The sequence below is a fragment of the Carcharhinus amblyrhynchos genome, chromosome 13 (genome assembly GCF_965287045.1).
Source record: "Carcharhinus amblyrhynchos chromosome 13, sCarAmb.v2.hapA, whole genome shotgun sequence".
Classification (NCBI taxonomy): Eukaryota; Metazoa; Chordata; class Chondrichthyes; order Carcharhiniformes; family Carcharhinidae; genus Carcharhinus; species Carcharhinus amblyrhynchos.
Window position 1 is genome coordinate 26,285,157 of NC_137336.1, and position 20,742 is coordinate 26,305,898.

Here is a 20,742-nt window from a genome sequence, read left to right on the forward strand (position 1 = left end):
ACACAGCAGTGTTTGGGAGCTAAACGTGTTGTTTCCTATAATGTGCTGAGAATTTCAGTGAATTCTCCATGACCTAGAACAATGTTTACCATAACAGGGCACATGGTTTTGTAAGCTTATAGCAGATGGCACTATAACTGAGAGCACTATAATGAGTGTGGATGTAGTATAAAATATACAGAAGCATGTAGGATAACATACATTTTCATATTGAATATAAACATAAGAATGTATTTTACAATATAAAAACAAGCCAAGTGAACCAACTTGACTATTGTCATGTTTAAACTCCTGTAAGATCTTTCGGTCCAAAGGCTCTTGCTGTTGAGATCAACAACTTGGATGCCATTTTCTTAAATGTAAAACACCCCTAATTCATCTCAAAAGTAGTAGTATATATTCACAATGATTTTTTAGCTTAGGAATCTGGTGAACTGGAGTGTCTCAGGTGGTCAGTTGTTCATCAGATGTCCCAGTGCAACTTCAGAATAGCTGACTAAACTACTGTACCAATTGCAGTAACTATGCCCTTGAGGATGGTTTCTTTATGCACCTGACTCTGCCTTGGCATATAAGGTGATACTTTAAATTAAATTTCTGGTTGGGCTATTATTGGGGGGGGAATTGATGGAAGAAGGAAGTGTTTCTTCAGGCGCATGTCAGCAATAGATATGATTATTGTATTACTGCACCTTGGGGCCAGAAGAAAGCCATTCACAATCCCAAGTGAGCAATGTTTAGTTCAGTTTCTGTGGACAAAGTCTGTGTTCTCTTTGTTTCCAACAGTTCAATGTGAACCTTAGTCAAAAGTTCTTCTCTGTAGCCCCATCTGCATACCATCCTGAGACAAACTCTGCCCACAGGATACCACCAGAACTAACTTTACTAATTAAAATGAAAGAAGTAAAAGCATGGTCACACTGACCCAAAACAGTTAATACAATACAACTTTTCACATTTGCACATTTCCCTTGTGTCTGCTTGGGTTTCCTCTGGGTACTCCGGTTTCCTCCCACAATCCAAAGATGTGCAGGTTAGGTGGATTGGCCATGCTAAATTGTCCTTTAGTATCAAGACGATTAGTAAGGTAAATACGTGAGGTTACGGTCATAGGGCCTGGGTGGGATTGTTGTTGGTGCAGGCTCGGTGGGCCGAATGGCCTCCTTTTGCACTTTCGGAATTCAAAATGCAATGATTCTGTAACTTAAATGATGCATGGCCTGCACTCCCTCCATATTTCTTCCCAATTTACTTAATCTAATCCTATAAATGTATCCTTTTATTCTCTGCTCCCTTACATACTAATCCAACTTCCCCTTAAATACATCTATGCTATTACCTCAGTTACTTCATGTGGTAGCAATTTCCACATCCTCACCACTTTCTGGGGAAACAAGTTCCTTATTACATATGTTAGTGACTAGCTTATATTTAGGGCCTCTAGTTTTTAACCCTCAGAAATACTTAATACCATTTATAACCATGATAGAAATGAATCAAATTATTATAGAAAAAGGTGTTTAAATATAATGTTAAAGTAGAATACATCTAGCAAGTTAAGACCATAATTTTTTTGAACTATAGTTTTATTTTGGTCATCAAAACAAACTGGCTTCTGAACAAAAAACTGCCTTCCTGATCCATTTACTGATTGTGAACTGTTTCCATCCAAACTCTTCTCTTTTTATTGTCCATGTTGTCTCCTCCCACATGTAATGCACTTCATTTTCACAGGAATGCATATATGAATACATTTCTAAAATGTGTTTACAATTGCTCTGCTGTAATTATGATGAAATAAGTTCTGGTATTTTTTTCATGTCAAATTGTTTTCTGCACACATCTGAAAACTGAGGCTTTTGAATAGTCTGAAGTGCTGCAGGGCAGAAATACATTTAAAAAAATGAGATCATAAAGATCTGGATTCTTCAGGGTTATCTTCTATAGAGGCTTATCATGTGTTGTTGTGTACCAATGTTCCCTGTTGGATAGTAACCCTATGCCCCTATGCTCACGTTTAGTGGTGTCTATTTGTTGGCAGTTTTTTGTGATTTCCATATGCTGATGCGCACTGCCAGTTTATAGTATTCATGCACCAACATTCCTTTGTTCTTCCATCCATTTACTGACACTATCCTTCAATGCCATTGTGTGTCAGCAGCCTTCGTTGGTAATATGGTCTGTCTCCTAGTACTAGGTTTTGTGCAGTGTCCTTGATATTATAGATCACTGTTGCCAAACTTTATGCTCACCTCCCTCAACACACGCTGCTTGAATCTCTGCAGTTGGATTTCCAAATCGTCTGCAACACAGTAACATCCTTGCTGAAATTATCCGTGTGACTGCAGTTTTTTTTTATTGTCCCTTCACAAGGTGTGGACGTCGCTGGCAAGGCCAGCATTTTTATTGCCCATCTCTAATTGTTCTTGTGAAAGTGCCTTCTTGAACCACTGCTGTCCGTGTGGTGTACCAATGTGGTGTAGGTACATCCACAATGCTGTTTGGGGGAATTCCAGGATTTTGTCCCAGCAACAGTAAAGGTTTGACGACTATAGTCCAAAATTGATGCCTTCTGCACCAAAAAGATTCTATGATTATGTATGACTTGTAGGTGGTAGTGTTCCCATGCATCTGTTGCTCTTGGTCTAAGTGGTAGAAGTTGATGTCGAAGGATACTTGAAGTTGCAGCCTTGCTCTTGTCAATGCTATACACTGTTGCCACTGTGCATCAGGAGTGAAGGGCTTGGATGTTGAGGCTGGTAGATAGGGTGCCAATTAAGCAAGCTACTTTTTTCTGGATGGTGTTGAGCTTCTTGAGTGTTGTTGGAGCTTCATTCATCCAGGTAAGTGGAGATTCTTCCATTCTATCTATGACATGAACCTTGTAGGTAATGGAAAGGCTTTGGGGCATCAGCACTTTCCACAGAATTCCTAGTCTCTGACCCGCTTTTGTAACCACTGTATTTTTATGCATGATCCAGTTCAGTGGCGACCTCAAAGATGATGATGATGTTAGTACAGATTCAGTGATGGTAATGCTGTTGAATGTCAAGGGGGAGATGATTAGCTTCTACCTTGTTGAAGATGGTCATTGCCTGGCATTTTGTGTTGTACGAATGTAACTTGCCCCTTATCAGACCAAGACAATGTTGCCCAGGTCCTGCTGCATATGGGCATGAACTACTTCAGAGCAGTGGCGAATGGTGCTGAACATTGTGCAATCATCAGCGAACATTCCCATTTTTGATCATATGCTGGAGGTAAGGTCATTGATGAAACAGCTGATGATGCTCAGGTCTAGGATACTACATTAAAGAATTCTGGGACCGAGATGATTGACTGCCAACAATTGCAACCACCTTCCTTTTGTGCTTGACATGATTTCAACCAGTGGAGATTTTCCCTGGTTCCCATTGACTCCAATTTTTCTGGGGCTCTGTGAAGCCACACTTGGTCAAATGCTGCCTGATGTCAAGGGAAGTCATCTCATCTCATAAAGCGTTGTTCTACCTTGCCTTCCTCAATCTTTTTATTGCTTTCAGTGTAGCCTTGAAAACAACTAGTTCAGCGGTTAGAATAATAAAAACGAATGAAGAGACTTGAATGTAATAGATCAAAATAACTTCTGATGGGATTCATAAAATGGTTTAAGAAATGAGTGTGAATTGACAGTTGTGATTTGAACATGTAGGCTCTTTGGATGGAAGTTTGTCTTTATCATTCTTCTGAGTGGGAGGGAAAGGTGTGAGGAGAAATGCGTGAAATGGAACAGAGAGTTAAGATTCCTGTCAACTGGTTGAAAAAATAGAAAGACATGTTGGAATCACCAGTTTTCACTACCCTTCATCTTCATCAGAACATTTATTCCAAGAGTAAACTCCACTTCCACCTCCCTGCCACCTCTTCAATATCTTGAGGGTCCCTCTGTGACATCCAGGTCAATTCTTCAATCAGTCCCAATATCCTATCCCCTATCCCACAGCACCTTCCTATGCTAGCACATAAAATGTAACGCTTGTCCTTTACGTCCTCCCTTTATGCTGTGCAGGGTCCCAAACACAATTTCCAGGTGAAAATCAATTTACTTGTACTTTCAATATAGCATACTGTATTTGTTGTTCATGATGTGGTCTCCCTATTCATTGGGGAGACCAGATCTAGATTGGGTGACTGAATCCATAGAATGTATTCTATAGATTCAGTCACCCAATCTAGATTTGGGTGTTTGGTGGAACATTCAGTTTGCAGGCTGCTTAGTGGAAAAACTCCATTCAGTTTGCAGGTGTGGCGCCATGCTTCTGGTTGTCTGTCATTTAATTATCCATGTCCTATTTTTCCTTTACAATTTGTGTCCTCCTAAACTGTTCAGTGAAGCTCAGCATAAGCTCGAGGATCAGCACCTTGTCTTTCTCTCTGGCACACAAGGAAGCCTTTTAGACATTGGTCAGGGTTTTTCAGAGTTTCCCTTCCGTGCATTTGAGGAGCCCTCTGGTTCCCGTTTAAGCCCTGAAGAGGGTTACTTTTTGGACTTTTGAACTCTTCCCACCTGCCTGAAAATTGAAGCTGGGTGGAAAATGGCCCTTAAGTAATCTATAGTAGGTCACTTATGGGCCTCAATTTGGGCAAGAGTGGGTGAGTCACACAAGGCTTGTCCTGTCCTATGGTGAAATTGCGGGAGTTTGGGGCAACTGAGAATCCATTAGGAAGACCATCTGAAAAATTTTATGACCGTCCCTATCCCCACAAACTTTACTAATTCATTTCAACAATGTTGGATCTTCAATTCTGCAATTTATCAGGCAATAGCTGTTGACAATGATCTTATTCTATACTCTCCATGTGATCAAGCTTGGCTTCTTTGGTTTTGATTTCTGATTGTACCACAAGCTCTAACTATATAATGCCTGCAATCTGTATGTCATCTGCTCAAAAGATCTTCCTCTTTAATGTGAGGTACATCACTTGAAACCCAGAATGTATATTGAAGTGAGATTCTCTCTCACCACACCACCAGACTTCGGCATAATGACTATCTTGATGGTTTAACTAATCAATTTAACCTGATGTTTCTTGCTTAACATTACAAAAGAGAGTTTCCTTGGACTATCCCAGATAGTTAGTGCATTACTGACTGGCCTAGTCATCAGTTACTTCCAGCTAACACTGCAGTACTGGAGTAAGACCTAATCTTTTGACCAGCAAGACACAAGTGTGCTAGAGAACTTCTGTCAACAGTGCTTCTGCCATATCTTCCAGATTCAGTAGAAGGATTGTTGAACAAGCGCGAATAGTGGTGACATGGTGGCACAGTGCTTAGCACTGCAGCCCAGCTTGGGTGACTATGTGGAGTTTGCACGTTCTTCCCATGTTTGTGTGGATTTCCTCTGCATGCTCTGGTTTCCTCCCACAATCCAAAGACGTGCTGGTTAGGTACATCGACCAAACAAAATTATCCCTCCAGTGTACCCGAACAGATGCTGGAATGTGGCAACCAGGGGATTTTCGCAGTAACTTCATTGCCGTGTTAATGCAAGCCAACGTGTGACTGTTAAATAAATTTTAACTTGAATGTCCTTGAAACCAGAACCACGTGTATTCATACAAAACTCCTGCATGATCAATTTTGATGGATTGGAATGACCAGTGTTCCAGGGAGGACAGAGAAAATGTTTCAGAGATACTTTAAAGCTGTACTAGAAGCATGGCAGCATCGACATGGATGACTGGGAGCAGCTTGTTACCAATCATTCAAAATGGTGACAACTTGACTATTAAACTCATCTTGCTATTCTCAAATGGGCCTGCCACCCTCTGGAATTCTACTGCCTTGCCTCCACCAATGTGTTTATTCCTGTCCCTTGAACAATGTCAAGAGTGTGAGGGTGCTGTTTGAGAAGGGGTGAATGAGTGGGGATGCTAGACTGGGCTAGTGAAGAAGATGTAGATTGCTGATGGTGGGGCAGATAAACTTTGTCTGGGTTAGTGCTGTGCTGATGTGCTTTGACACTCCAGCTGATTTATTTTGAGTTGTGCTTTTAAGTAAAACAAAGCCTGGGTAAGTATAGCACAAGCCTTTATGATTCTGGTCAGCCGATCCCACTGTCGTAGGGCATCATGGAGCAGTCCAGTCAAGGATAGATAGTATTTAGTGTTTCCTTTGTTGACGCTTCTATGGTAAAAGAAATTCTGTTTGTTTAAAACCATGAAATCTTCTTGCTTTATTCCCTTAGTAACTAGCTGGAGTTTAAAATTCTGTCTAATTTACAATGAAGGTTACTGGTCCCGAAGTATCAATCGGGCAGTGGTCAGCTCTAATCAAGTGTTGTGTCATTGTAACAACACTGAGAGTTACCATAGCATGGCTCCACTGTGTCCTGGCACAAAGCAAGATAGTTGTGGTAGTTGGAGGTTAATCATCTCAGTTCCTGGACATCACTGTAGAGTTCCTCAGGGTAGTTCCTAGGCCCAAACCATTTTCAGCTGCTTCATCAATGATCTTCATTCCATCAGAAGTTCGGAAGTGGGGATCTTCGTTGATGACTATAATGTTCAGCACCATTTGCGACTCCTCAGATACTGAAACAGGCCATGCTCAAATGCAGCAGGACTTGGACAATATCCAGGCCTGGGCTGACAACTGGCAAGTAATATTTGCACCGCACAAATCCCAGTTCATCTCCAATAAGAGAGGATCTTGTCAATCATATTACCATCATTGAATTTGCCACTATCAACACCCGGGTGGCACGGAGGGGTGGGGGTTAGATTATCACTAACTACAAGCTGAACTGGAGTTGTCATATAAATGCTGTGGCTACAAGAACAGGTCAAAAGCTATGACTAGTTCGGCAAGTAACTCGCCTCCTGACTCTCCAAAGCCAAAATCCAATATCTAAAGGCGCAAGTTAAGCGTGCGATGATCTACTCTTCACTTGCCTAGATGATTGCATCTTCAAAAACACTCAAAACTATACAGGACAAAGGAGTTTGTTTGATTGGTACCCTTTCCACTAACATTGAAACCCTCCTCCACCAACGGACAGTGGCAGTAGTATGCACCATCTGCAAGATGCAGGACAGTAAGGTTTTTTAGGCAGCACTGTCCAAATCTATGACACTGGCATGTAGAAGGACAAGGACAGCAAAAACCATTGCTGGGTCAAAATATTGAAATTCTTTCCCTATGAGCAGTGTGGGTGTACCTACACCTCAAAGACTGCAACAGTTGAAGAATGCTGCTGAGCACCATCTCAAAGGCACCGAGAGATGCGTAATAAATGCTGGCCATCGGTAATGCACACATCCCATAAATTATTTAAAAAAAAGACTTTTGAAATTATGTTAGGAAATAGTGATGGTTGGTTAAATATCTTGTATTTGTACTTATGGGTGCTAGGAACAATATGTAGCTTCAAGTTTAATTTGTATGTATTTGTTGGTTTAAAAAGGTGAAACCTGGGGTCTAGCTTCAGTTGAGACATCAGGTCTGGAGCTGTTTGTATTCCTGCCATTTCAATTAGGTTTATAGCCTTTGAAATAGTAAAAGTACGTTTTAAGTTAAAGTTATAGGAAAAGAGCAAGAATCTTGAACAGGCCCTGTTAATCGAAGTTAAGTGTGAGGAGCAAAAGAAGGCTCTATGTTTAAAGTGAGAAAGCTTCAAGCAAAATAGGCCTGTGTGAAGCCAGAGATACTTTGGGCCTGTGTAGCTGTAGTGTTCTATTGGTATGGCTAAATATCTGAGAGCATGTATAGAAGGTGAAGCTTGAATACACGTGACAACCAAGGAAGAAGGAACATCAGAAGGAGAGATCGAAACTCTACAGGTGGACAGTTGTGGAAGGCATCCAAGAGAAAGCGTTATTTGGGAGAAGATTCCCAAGCGAGTACTTTGAGCACTGAGATTGGAAATCCTTGTGTGAAAGACAGAGTTTCAGTAAGACCAGTTGCCTCATAATGTGACAAGCATCTGAAGGAAGTTGATGCATTGTATCTGTTTGGGGTGCTATCTGTCTTAGTTTCAGAATGTGATGTGTCTGACAACAAGTGGCCTGTTGCTTTACTGGACTGTGAACATACTGTTGCTGATTTATAGATGCCTGGTGCACACTTCTTGCCTGCAGCTTCAATTATTTCCCTGGCCTTTGTTTTCAATTTTCTTGCCTAACAGGCCAAATTACTTATGTGCAATCAAGTCTACTTTGTGAGCCTTTTCAGTTGTTTTTAAAAATCCCTGTTTTTCTTTACATGCATTGAGCTCTTTGTCTCTTGCATATCGATTTCCAATGTTTTTTGTGCCTTGCCTTGTATTTAGTTCATTTGTACAAACACGATTGTGTCTAAATTATGTCATTATCTGACTTTGTATCCTTTCAAAAAATGAGGTATATGGGCAGGTGTCTAGAAGGTAAGGAAAAGTAGGAAAAATGAGTGAAAGCATAAAATAAGAGGTCCAGCAAAGAAGAAAATAAATGGATGGAGAGCCCTACTGCTAGGGCAAATTTCCTTTTCTCATCTCTGCAATATACTGTGCTTCTTCACCTGCAAACCTTGATTATTTCCTTCCTTCTTCCTCCCAACTCATTGATTAAGATGGTTGAAAGCTGAAGTTGCATCACAGATCCTGCACCAGTTGCCATATCCTGCCAAATGGAGTATGTTTGCATCTGGTCTTGTACGTGTTAATCAATAACTGCATTACAGTAGTGGCTACATTTCAGAAACACTTCATTGGCTGTAAAGCTCTTTGGAACATATGTCAATACAGGCCTTTGGCCAAGTCAACGGTGAGGTTAGCCTAGTTTAATCAGATGGAAAGTTGCAGCGCAGCTTTATTTTAAAATGCTCCATACAACAATTCAATCTTTCAGTTACAATGTTATCATAAATTGTACTAAGGTTGATACTTGGGTCATGGTTATCAATCAAAAAGTACATGGTTTTGGAGATGGCTAATCTTGACTAAGCCAGACGTTTTAATAATTGGTTTGGAAGGTTAGCAATAAATGTGGGAAACTGTGGTAGAAATCTCAATAATGGGTATATCCCAATGTTGTCAGTGAGGTAAAATGTTGGGCAACTGGAAGAGTGGAGTCTGCCAGTTATTAACTTCAGGATCCCCCAAGCAGCTGAAAAACCATATCATGCTTTGTTAGAAATCTTAACTCTGAGTATGTTCAGAGCAAATGTTGTGGCTGTGGATAGAATTATTTGTATAATTTATAAACCAGTTTCCTTTTCTTTACCCTGTCCCAGTTTCGGCAAACAGACTGCAGGAAGCCTGAGACGAGGCTGTGAATGTACCGTTTTGGAAACTTCAGAAATGATTGTGGTAAGTTTACAAACTTTCATCCACTGACCTCAGACATTCAATTGGCGTATTTTATGTTATATTTAATTAATATCGTGACAATTTGTAGTTCTGCTGTCTTCACAAACGTCAAGCGAAGTTGATGAATAAGCCACTTTATTGAGAAGTCATTGATGGAAAACAAATGCTAAATTCGTAAAATGGAGGAATAAGATGGAAATTACCTATACTTCATAGACCCATTGCTTTGAAAGATTAGTGGGAAACCTTGGTAGCCCTCTCACTAATGGGTATATCCCAATGTTGTCAGTGGGGTAAAATGGCACATTGGGCGAGTCCCTACAGTGCAGAATGAGGCCATTTTGCCCATCAGGCCTGCATCAATAACAATTCCACCCAGACCCTATCCCGTGACCCCACATATTTATTCTACTAATCTCCCTGACACTAAGGGATAATTTCAACCTAACCCACACGTCTTTGACTGTGGGAGGAAACTGGAGCACCCAGAGGAAATCCACGCAGACACGGGGGAACTCTTTCCTAGCGCAAGATCGTCAGGAGATGCCTTTTTAGGTAATTTGCTTAAATGTCTAAAAGCCACTTTGAAAAAGCGACAGAAAGTTAAGTGCATGAAGGGGTAGGGTGGCAAGTGAGTGAGTTTGATGGTAGATAAGTGGGTGAGAAGTAGGGAAGCAGATAAGTGGGTGAGGGAATAGAGTTGGGAATGATAGAGTTGAGAATTGGTAAGGGTAGAGTCAGGGAGGGTAATTGGGAGGTTTACGTAGGGGGGTGGGGCTATTGGTTTGTTGTGGGAAGTGGGACTGAATGGGCTTTTAGGGAGGGCATGTGTATATAGTTACCTTTCTAACCTTTTTCCTGGGTAATCTGTAAGTGCATTGGAAGTGTATCTATCAGAAGTCTCCAAGTCGAACTCAGAGCATTGACAAGTTCTAGGCACAGAGGAATTTTCCTTTGGAAGTCTGTGCCTTTAAGAAATATATATATCATGTTCCTTGTAAGGGGTATGTTTAAAATTCAGCTGTTTTGCAGAGTGGCTTTTTATCTTGGAAAACCAAATTAGTAGCGAGGAGAACAGGCTAAGTATTCCATTTAGACAGAGCCATAATGCACTTGTTCTTACATAGGTTTTTCCTAGGATTTCAAAGTCGAGTTTTGATTAGATTGATTGACAGGAGCAGAGTCGTGAGCTTAATGGGAGGAACGAAATTTGCAAGAAAAGACCAGTTTTATTTTCATTTTAAAAATGCAGGTAGTTGTTGCCTGGGCTGCCAGAAGAAAGCTGTGCCCCCTCCCCCTCCCCCTCCCCCAAAGGCTTTCTGAAGGCTCCAAAGCTTGGTAAGCTAAGGCAAAGCAAGTACACCTGCATTTTGCTAGCTAATTTTAAAGAGGAGTTTAAGTCTATAAGGGAGTTGATTGGAGCTCATAGTGATAGGTTAGCAGTTAAGCATTATCTTGTCGTGTTTACGTATTATTCAAGTGATAAAAGTTAAGCTAATTAATTTCTTATAATTAAACTGTGTTGTTAAATTAAGTTTGCTTTGATAAAAGCTTCCCAGTATGTTTGTAGGATTGTGCCTGAGGTGAAACATTATATCCTCTCACTGCCAAAATCAGAAAATTATTGGGGCCTAGTCTGACTTCATAATATACCTTGAGGTTTCTGATCAATGACAACGAGTCCAAACATCTGGGCAATTCTCATATAGTCCATGCAATGGGTTCTCCAAGGGAGTGCTCAGCAGGTATTAGATACCTCCAAGATACAACCATCCAGATATCGAAAATTCTGGGCATGTTTGTTTTTATATGGTTGGGGTAGAAACCTGCGGCTGAACTTAACTCTTTCCCACTGAAGAAATGTAAAGTTGGTCACTTCTTTTTGAAAATATGGAAAGTCATTTCAAAATATCAAATCATCTAGTTGTCATGGGAAATAAATGACAAAAGTTAAGCAAAGTACTTTAGCATCTTTTGCAATTCAAATTTCAACATACATTTCTTGAGTATGATTACACTCTGAATCAGGGTTTCCTGCATTTCAACAACTTTGATTCCTAGTCTGGTGTTAAGACAAGAGTGAGAGATACAGGTATCCCCCTTTTTAATCAAGCAGTATAACTGGATTACTGGGGCAACAGGGCGGTTAGCTTTGGTGCCTCACAGTGCCAGGGACCAGGTTCAATTCTGGTCCTGGATCACTGTGTGGAGATTGCATGTTTTCCCCATGTCTGCATGAGTTTCCTCTGGGTGCTCCGGCTTCCTCCTCCACAGTTCAAATATGTGCGGCTAATGTTGATTGGCCATGCCAAATTGATCCTAATATCAGGAGGATTAGCAGGAATTTGGGAATAGGGCCTGGGTGGGATTATGGTCGGTAGAGACTCGATGAGTCGAATAGAAACATAAAAGATAGGAGCATGAGGAGGCCATTCGGCTTTTGAATCTGCTCTGCCGTTCATTATGGCTGATCATCCAACTCAATAGCCTAATCCTGCTTTTTCCCCATAACCTTTGATCCCAATCGCCCCAAGTGCTATATCCAGCAGCTTCTTGAATGCATTCAGTGTTTTGGCATCAACCACTTCCTGTGGTAATGAATTCCAGAGGCTCACCACTCTTTAGGTGAAGAAATGTCTCTTCACCTTTGTCCTAAATCGTCTACTCTGAATCCTCAGAATGAGACTCCTAGTCCTGGACACCCCCATCATTGGGAACATTCTTCCTACACCTAACCTGTCCAGTTTTGTTAGAATTTTATAAGTCTCTGTGAGATCCCACCTCATTTGTCTAAACTCCAGTGAAAACAATCTTTACCCAGTCAATCTCTTCTCATACATCAGTCCCACCTTCTTTAGGATCAGCCTGATAAACCTTTGTTGCACTCCCTTGAGAGCAAGAACATCCTTCCTCAGAAAAGGAGACCAAAACTGCACAAGATATTCTAGGTGTGTTCTCACCAAGGCCCTGTATAATTACAACAACACATCCCTGTTCCTGTACTTGAAACTTCTTGCAATGAAGGCCAACATATCATTTGCCTTCTTTACCACCCACTGCACCTGCATGCTTACCTTCAGTGACTGGTGCACAAGGACATCTAGGACCTGTTGTACACTCCCCTCTCCCAATTTACAGCCATTCAGGTAGTAAACTGTCATCTTGTTTTTGCTTCCAAAATGAATAACCCCACACTTATCCAAATCATACTGCATCTGCCATTGATTAGCCCATTCATCCAATCTGTCCAGATCATTCTGAAGGATCTCTGCGTTTTCGTCATAGTTCACCCTCCCACCCAACTTGATATCATCTGCAAACTTTGAGATGTTACATTTTGTTCCCTCACCCAATTATTAATATGTAAACATTGTGAATAGCTGGGGTTCCAGCACCGATCCCTGTGGCACTCCATTAGTTACTGCCTGCCAATTTGAAAAGCACCCATCAATTTCTTCTCTGCCAACCAGTTTTCTATCTGTCTCAATACACTTCCTCCAATCCCATGCGCTTCAATCTTGCATGATAATCTCTTATGCGGGACTTTGTCAAACACTTTTTGAAAGTCTAAACATACATCATTGACTGATTTCCCCCTGCCAACTCCACTAGTTACATCTTCAAAGAATTCTAACAAATTTGGCAAGCATGATTTCCCCTTCATAAATCCATGCTGACTCTGTCTGATCCTGCCACTGCTTTCTAAATGCTGTGCTATAAAGTCATTGATAATGGGTTTGAGAATTTTCCCCACTACTGATGTGGGGAAAATGGCCTCCTTCTGCACTGTAAGGAGTCTATGATTCTATTTCCTGCTTGAGAACAAGCATCCTGAGCCACTGAGCCTATATTGAAAATAGTGACCTTGGAGGAGTAGGAGAAATGCTATCCTTTCAAATGAATCAGGTAGCAATATTTGACTGAGTATTTCTAAGGAAGAAAAAAATGATCAGCCTTTCCCTCCTGACTGGTGTTCTGACAAAAATGTATTTGTGTGAACATAAGGATAGAAAAAGGTGGTTTTTCTTTGCCACTGTCATATTAAAACAAGTCCACTTACATAACCATATGCCATGTTTTAAAGCATATGACTTCCTTAAGGTGCTGAAGATCCGAAAAATGTGAGGATGTTGGGGAAAAAGACAAATTTGACTTTTGATCATCACATCTTTGACTTTGACATTTTCTTTAATATTATTGTTGTCATAGAGTCATACTGTTCTTTTGGAGCTACTGCAATGCTCTTTCTTTACTAGTATGGTGTGACTTGCTTGTCTCAACTTTTGTGAGACCAGTGCCAAGTATGATATTCTACTTCTGTTTTATGCTTCAGTATAGTTGTGTAAGCAAATGCATGCCTCCTATTTTCATTCTTTGAAACTTGTATAAGCCCCATTCTTTCTTTCAGTTTTGTACTGAATCAGAAGTCTGCTTTGTTACATGTCCTGTTATTTCACTTTTAACAGAAGAAAATATCTTAATAATATCGAAGTGAGTAAATCACGATCCATTCTTTAGTAATTTAATGACCCAGCGACTAATTCCTTTAACTCTTGTGTTAAATGTGTTCCTCACATAACTCACTTGATGATATTTTGTTTCTTAATTCTTTAAGGTGATGGATGTTATCTTACATTCTTATGATGGTGATGTGCTATCACAAATTATAAAACTCAAGCCTGGCAGGTCACCCTGTGTGGATACATTTTGCAAAGGATTTGTGATGTATCTGCATTGCAAGAATTGAGCTTGAGCATTTGGAAAGCTTTATCCAAATGCCTTCAGCAGTACTGGAGAAAATAGCAAGGCATCTTGAGAATTGTTTGATAGAGCAGACGCAGCACGGTTTCGTTAAGGGGAAGTCGTGTCTGATGAATTTATTGGAGTTCTATGAGGATGTGTCTAGGGCGGTGGATAGAGGAGAGCCGGTGGATGTGGTATTTCTTGATTTTCAGAAGGCGTTTGATAAGGTGCCTCACAAGAGGTTATTACAGAAGGTCGGGGGCATGGAGTTGGGGTAGGGTGTTAGCGTGGATAGGGGATTGGCTGTCAAATAGGAGGCAGAGAGTGGGGGTCAATGGGTGCTATTCAGATTGGCGGTTGGTGCCCCAGGGGTCAGTGCTGGGGCCTCAGCTATTTACCATTTATAATGATGATCTGGAGGAGGGAACCGAGTGTATGGTGTCGAAATTTGCTGATGACGTCAAGATTGGTAGAACGGCAAATTGTGCGGAGGGTGTGGAGAGTCTGCAGAAGGAACTGGCAAATGGAATTTAATGTTGGCAAGTGTGAAGTTGTCCACTTTGGCAGGAATAATGGTAGGAAGGACTATTACTTACATGGCGAAAAACTGCAGCATGCGACAGTGCAGAGGGACCTTGGGGTCCTTGTGCATGAGTCGCAAAAACCCAGCCTGCAGGTGGTCAGGAAGGCTAATGGGATGCTGGCCTTCATAGCGAGGGGGATTGAATATAAAATTAGGGAGGTCTTGCTGCAACTGTACAGGGCACTGGTGAGGCCGCAGCTGGAGTACTGTGTGCAGTTTTGGTCGCCACACTTACGCAAGGATATTTTGGCCTTGGAGGGAGTGCAGAGGAGATTTACTAGGCTGATACCGGAGTTGAGGGGGTTGAATTATGAGGAGAGGCTGAATAAACTAGGCTTATATTTGTTAGAGTTTAGAAGAATGAGGGGAGATCTCATTGAGACATATAAGATGATGAATGGGATGGATAGGATAGAGGTGGAGAGACTCTTCCCGCTCAGAAAGGAGAGTAGGACTAGAGGGCACAGCCTCAAGATAAAGGGGGGGTGGCTTAGATCAGAGTTGAGGAGGAACTTCTTCACTCAAAGGGTGGTGAATCTCTGGAATTCTCTGCCCGTTGAGGTGGTGGAGGCTTCCTCGCTAAATATATTTAAGATGCGGGTTGATAGGTAGTTGATAGGCAAGGGGATTAAGGGTCATGGGGAGAGGGCAGGAATGTGGAACTGAGATACGACAGATCAGCCATGATCTTATTGAATGGCGGGGCAGGCTCGAGGGGCTGGATGGCCTACTCCTGCTCCTATTTCTTATGTTCTTCTTATGTTCTACTCATTACACCAAATATATTCCAGGCTAAATGTAGAATGAAAATTGATATTTTTAGTTCAGCAGTGCCATGTTTAGTCTGATCTAGTTTGATATTTGGAAAAAATAATTTTCCTGCTCCTTACTTAAAACTTTCAGCCGTAACTCAGATAGAAAATAACATTTTGTAAAAACTGTATGCTTGGGTTCACTATATCCAATAACTTTCTACTAGGATGTCAACAATGGCAGCATTTACTTATTTGGTGCTTTTAATAAAGTAAATGTACCAAGGTGCTCCCTAAGAGTGTCATAAAACAAAAATATGATACTCAGCGATAGATGACCAAATGTTGGTTAGAGGGAAATTTGAAGGAATGCATTAGAATTCCTGCTGATTTCAGCAGTTCTGCAGCCAGTGTGCACTTTTCCTTTGGATGGAAGCCCTTTTTAATTCATTCTTGGGATATGGGCGTCGCTGGCTGGCCAGCATTTATTGCCCATCCTTAGTTGAGAAGGTGAGCCACATTCTTGAATTACTGCAGTCTGTGTTCTGTGGGTTGCTCCATAATGCCGATGGGATGGAATTCCAGGATTTTGACCCAGCGACTGTGAAGGAACAGCAATATATTTCCAAGTCAGGATGGTGAGGGCTTAGAGGGAACCTTGCAGGTGGTGGTTTCCCATTTATCTGCTGCCCTTGTCCTTCTAGATGGAAGTGATTGTGGGTTTGGAAGGTGCTGTCTAAGGATCTTAGATGAATTGCTGCAGTACACCTTGTAGATAGTACACACTGCTGCTACTGAGCATCGGTGGTGGAGGGACTAAATGTTTGTAGATGTGTGCCAATTAAGCAGGCTGCTTTGTCCTGGATGGTGTCAAGCTTCTTGAGCTTGTTGAAGCTGTACCCATCCAGGCAAGTGGGGAGTATTCCATCACATTCCTGATTTGTGCCTTGTAGATGGTGGATGGGCTTTGGGGAGCCAGGAGGTGAGTTATTTGCCGCAGTATTCTGAGCCTCTGACCCGCTCTTGTAGCCACTGCGTTTATATGGCGAGCCCAGTTGAGTTTCCGGTCAGTGATAACCCGAAGGATGTTCACAAGGGGGGATGCAGTGATCGTTACACCATTGATTGTCATGAGGCGGTGGTTAGAGTGTCTTTTTATTGGTGATGGTCATTGCCTGGCAGTTGTGTTACTTGCCACTTGTCAGTCCAAGCCTGGATATTGTCCAGATGTTGCTGCATTTGAACGTGGACTACTTCAGCATTTGAACGTAGACTGCTTCAGCATCCGAGAAGCCTTGAATGGTGCTGACTCAGTGGCGAACATCCCCACTTTTGAATTTATGACAGTGGAAAGCAGCTGAAGATTGTTGGCCCTAGGACACTACCCCGAGGGTCTCTTGCAGAGATGTCCTGGAGCTGAGATGACTGACCGTCCACAACCACAACCTATGTATCAGGTATGATTCCAACCAGTGGAGAGTTTGCCCCCTGGTAGCCATTGATTCCAGTTTTGCCAGGGTTCCTTGATGCCACACTCGGTCAAATGTGACCTTGATGTCAAGGGCTGTTACTCTCATCTCACCTCTGGAATTCAGCACTTTTGTCCACGTTGAATCAAGGCTGTAATAAGGTCAGGAGCTGAGTGACCCTGACGAAACCTAAACTAAGTGTCGCTGAGCAGGCGCTGCTTAATAGCACTGTTGATGACTCCTTCCATCACTTTATTGATGATTGAGAGTAGACTAATTGGCCGGGTTGGATTTGTCCTGCTTTTTGTGGACAGGGCATACCTGGGCAATTTTCCTCATTGTTGGGTAGATGCCAGTGTTGTAACTGTATTGTAAGAGCTTGGCAAGAGGAGCAGCAAGTTCTGGAGCACAAGTCTTCAGTACTGTTGCCGGAATGTTATCAGGGCCCATTGCCTTTGCGGTATCCCAAGACACCCATATACTGTGAATGAATGAAAAAAAGGGCAGGAGAATGGCACGTGGTAATCAATAAGACGTTCTCTTGCCCATTTTTAACCTGAAGCCATGAGACTTCGTGGGGCCCAGAGTTGATGTTAAGGACTCCCAGGGCAACTCCCTCCTGACTGTATACCACTGTGCTGCCACCTCTGCTGGGTCTGTCCTGCTGGCAGGACAGGACACATCCAGAGATAGTAATGATGGTGTCTGGGATGTTATGATTCCGTGAGAATGACTGTCAGGCTTTTGCTGGACTAGCCTGTGAGACAACTTTTCCAATTTTGGCACTAGCCTCTAGATGTTAGTGAGGAGGACTTTGCAGGGTTGACAGGGCTGTTTGTTTTGCCATTGTCTTTTTCGATGCCAGGTGGTCTTTGTTGAGACTTTGTGGCGATTATTGCAATTGAGTCGCTTGCTAGGCCACTTCAGAGGGCAACCACATTGCTGTGGCTCTGGAATCACATGTAGGCCAGATCAGATAAGGATGGCAGATTTCCTTCCCTAAAGGACATTAGGTGAACCAGATAGGTTTTTCTGACCATCAACAATGGTTTCATGGTCATCAGTAGGTTCTTAATTCCAGATCCTACCATGGTGGGATTCGAACCCAGGTCCCCAAGCATTATCTGGGTGCCTAGATTAATAGTTGAGCAAAAATACCACAAGGCCATCGCCTCAGAGAGTGATTGGCCAGCAGCTCTGTAGTTGCAGCAGTGGCCAGGACCAGGACCACAATGAGTCCCCAGATTCCACCTCGGAGTCCAGGATGAGAACATAAGAACATAAGAAATAGGAGCAGGAGTAGGCCATCTAGCCCTTCGAGCCTGACCTGTCATTCAACAAGATCATGGCTGATCTGAAGTGGCTCAGTTCCACTTTCCCGCTTTCTCCCCATAACCCTTAATCCCCTTGCCTACCAAAAACCTATCTACCCGCGTCTTAAATATATTTAGCGTGGTAGCCTCCACCACTTCATTGGGCAGAGAATTCCAGAGATGCACCACCCTTTGAGTGAAGAAGTTCCTCCTCAACTTTGTTCTAAACTGCCCCCCCCCCCTTATCTTGAGGCTGTGCCCTCTAGTCCTGCTGTCCTTTCTGAGCGGGAAGAACCTCTCCACCTCTACCCTATCCATCCCTTTCATCATCTTATATGTCTCAGTGAGATCTCCCCTCATCCTTCTAAACTCTAACAAGTACAAGCCCAGTCTATTCAGCTTCTCCTCATAGCTCAACCCCCTCAACTCCGGCATCAGCCTAGTGAACCTGAGGAAAGTGCAGTTGTCTTATGGTGGGATAGGATGGGGAGATAAGAGGATTGAAGTTCTTGATTGAAAGGCTGGAGGTGGGCTGGTGGAAGGGATGACCTGCGAACGGGCAGGGTGTAGGTTCACCCTCACCCTTGAAGGAAACACCCTCTCCCTCCACCACCTTCCTGCTCAAGGCTCAATTAGTGTTAGCTGCCATGCTTTCCTCAAGCCTCTGAACTCCTCTCAGCAGCCTCAAATTTGAGGCTGGGCCCTAGGCCTCATTTTTTCTCTTTACTTTTCTCTTAGAATGGAGCATCACTGGCAAGGCAAGCATCCCTAATTGCTGTTGAAGTGAGTGGATTACTAGGCATTTTTGTTTAAAGTAATTTGAAATTGTAATAAAGCTACAAGATTCCACAGTTTTAAAGAAGCAAAATAAACTTTCTTGTACAAAGTTAGAAATATTAAATCATTTGCAATATTTATCTTATATTCTAACATTCAAAGTACACATGAGTTGAATATGAATTAACATGCAAACTGTGGTTGAACACATCACGTTGCACATTAAATGGCAGATGTGACCAAGACAATTCCCAAAGATTTCACAGCAACCCACCCAGGTGTCAGTGACTTCTGTAAGTCACAATATCTCGTTCAAAGGCTGTCTCCCTCACCAAATCTCTCTCAAAGGATTTAATCACATCGCATTTTAAGATCTAGGCTGGAATTTTACCAGCCTGCCTGCCATGGGAATCAGAGCAGGCGAGGGGGCGGAGCATGGGAAAGTCCATTGACCAAGAGTAGGATTTTACAGATTTGGGATGAGTGATCCCACCCCTATTTTCTGAACTCCCTCAAGTGCTTTGATTCAGACTGCCTCAACAACTGCACATTTCCAGATGGTTCAGTCTCTTCTGCTGAAACTGTGTTCCGCAGAATTCACAAAGTTGCACTCCTATCTCTAATTACCACTCTTTCACAGACTACTCGCTTCACTCAGCTGACACTGCCTCCAAATTCCACTGACCTCCAGTCTCTGAGCTGCACTGAGCTATAAGTGGCTTCAGGACTTCAGTTCTAACTGCCTGGCACGCCACCAGTTACTTAAAGTTAAAAGTTTATTTATGCGTTACAAGTAAGCCTTGCATTAACACTGCAGTGAAGTTACTGTGAAATTTCCCTCGTCTGGTGCCTGTTCACGTCAATGCACCTAACTAGCATGTCTTTCAGAATATGGGAAGAAACCGGAGCACCCACAGAAAATCCACGCAGACATGGGGAGAATGTGTAAACTCCACACAGCCAGTGACCCAAGCTGGGAATTGAACCCAGTTCCCTGGCGCTGTGAAGCAGCAGTCCTAACCACTGTACTACCGTGCCACCCACTTTCCACTAGCGCTTAGCTCTCCAGTCTTTGCTGAGCCTTAACTGCTTGGAGCTTGCTAGCAGTAGCTCTTTTCAGTATCCTATTCCCTTGTTGCGTGACACTTGCTCTTCTGGCAAATACACAGGTAAACTAGAGAACCTACTTAAACTCCAGCCATCTCCACGACAACTTGGCCTTTCAGGGTTTGCTGAATGATTTAAAACTAATTTAATTTTATATCCCAGAACAAAATATCTCTCTGGACTGCACTTCTTTGCAACCAGTGTAGTTATCATGGTCGGAATTTTATCATCCCGCCCGCCACAGGAATTGGAGCAGGTGAGCGGCAGACAATGGAAAGATCTATTGACTTTGGGTGGGATCTTATAGGTTTGTGATGAGCGAGGCTGTTAAATCCACCCCATGTCTCTAGTGAGCTAAGTAAGCTGTTCTTTGGCTCTTTTAAATGTGATAGTGTCCAAATTGCTTTATTTGCATTTATCCCATTTTCTATAGTTAAACTTTAATCTTCCCAGAAGTAGGCATTACCTTTAAAATATTTAGATGAACCATATACCAGATATCCATCACACATTTCAGAGGGTAGTTAAGAGTCAACCATATTTGTGAGTCTGAAGTTACAGGCAGACCAGGTAAGGATAGCAGACTTCCTTTCCTGAAGGACATTAGAAAACCAGATGGTTTTCAACAGCAAACACTGGTCGTAAAGGGTCTCAATTGTAGTATGTGTG

The 20,742-nt window shown here is 42.3% G+C and overlaps 1 protein-coding gene across 7 annotated transcripts in view; it reads left to right on the forward strand.

The window, feature by feature from the left end:
- Window positions 1-20,742, forward strand: part of LOC145351783 (rap guanine nucleotide exchange factor 6-like) — a 360,268-nt gene that overhangs the window by 133,154 nt on the left and 206,372 nt on the right. For all 7 annotated transcript variants that reach the window (XM_080201415.1, XM_080201409.1, XM_080201411.1 and 4 more), the window contains exon 5: window positions 9,254-9,329. In XM_080201415.1, the coding sequence (XP_080057541.1) occupies window positions 9,254-9,329 (76 nt within the window). The remainder of the gene's footprint in view (window positions 1-9,253; window positions 9,330-20,742) is intronic.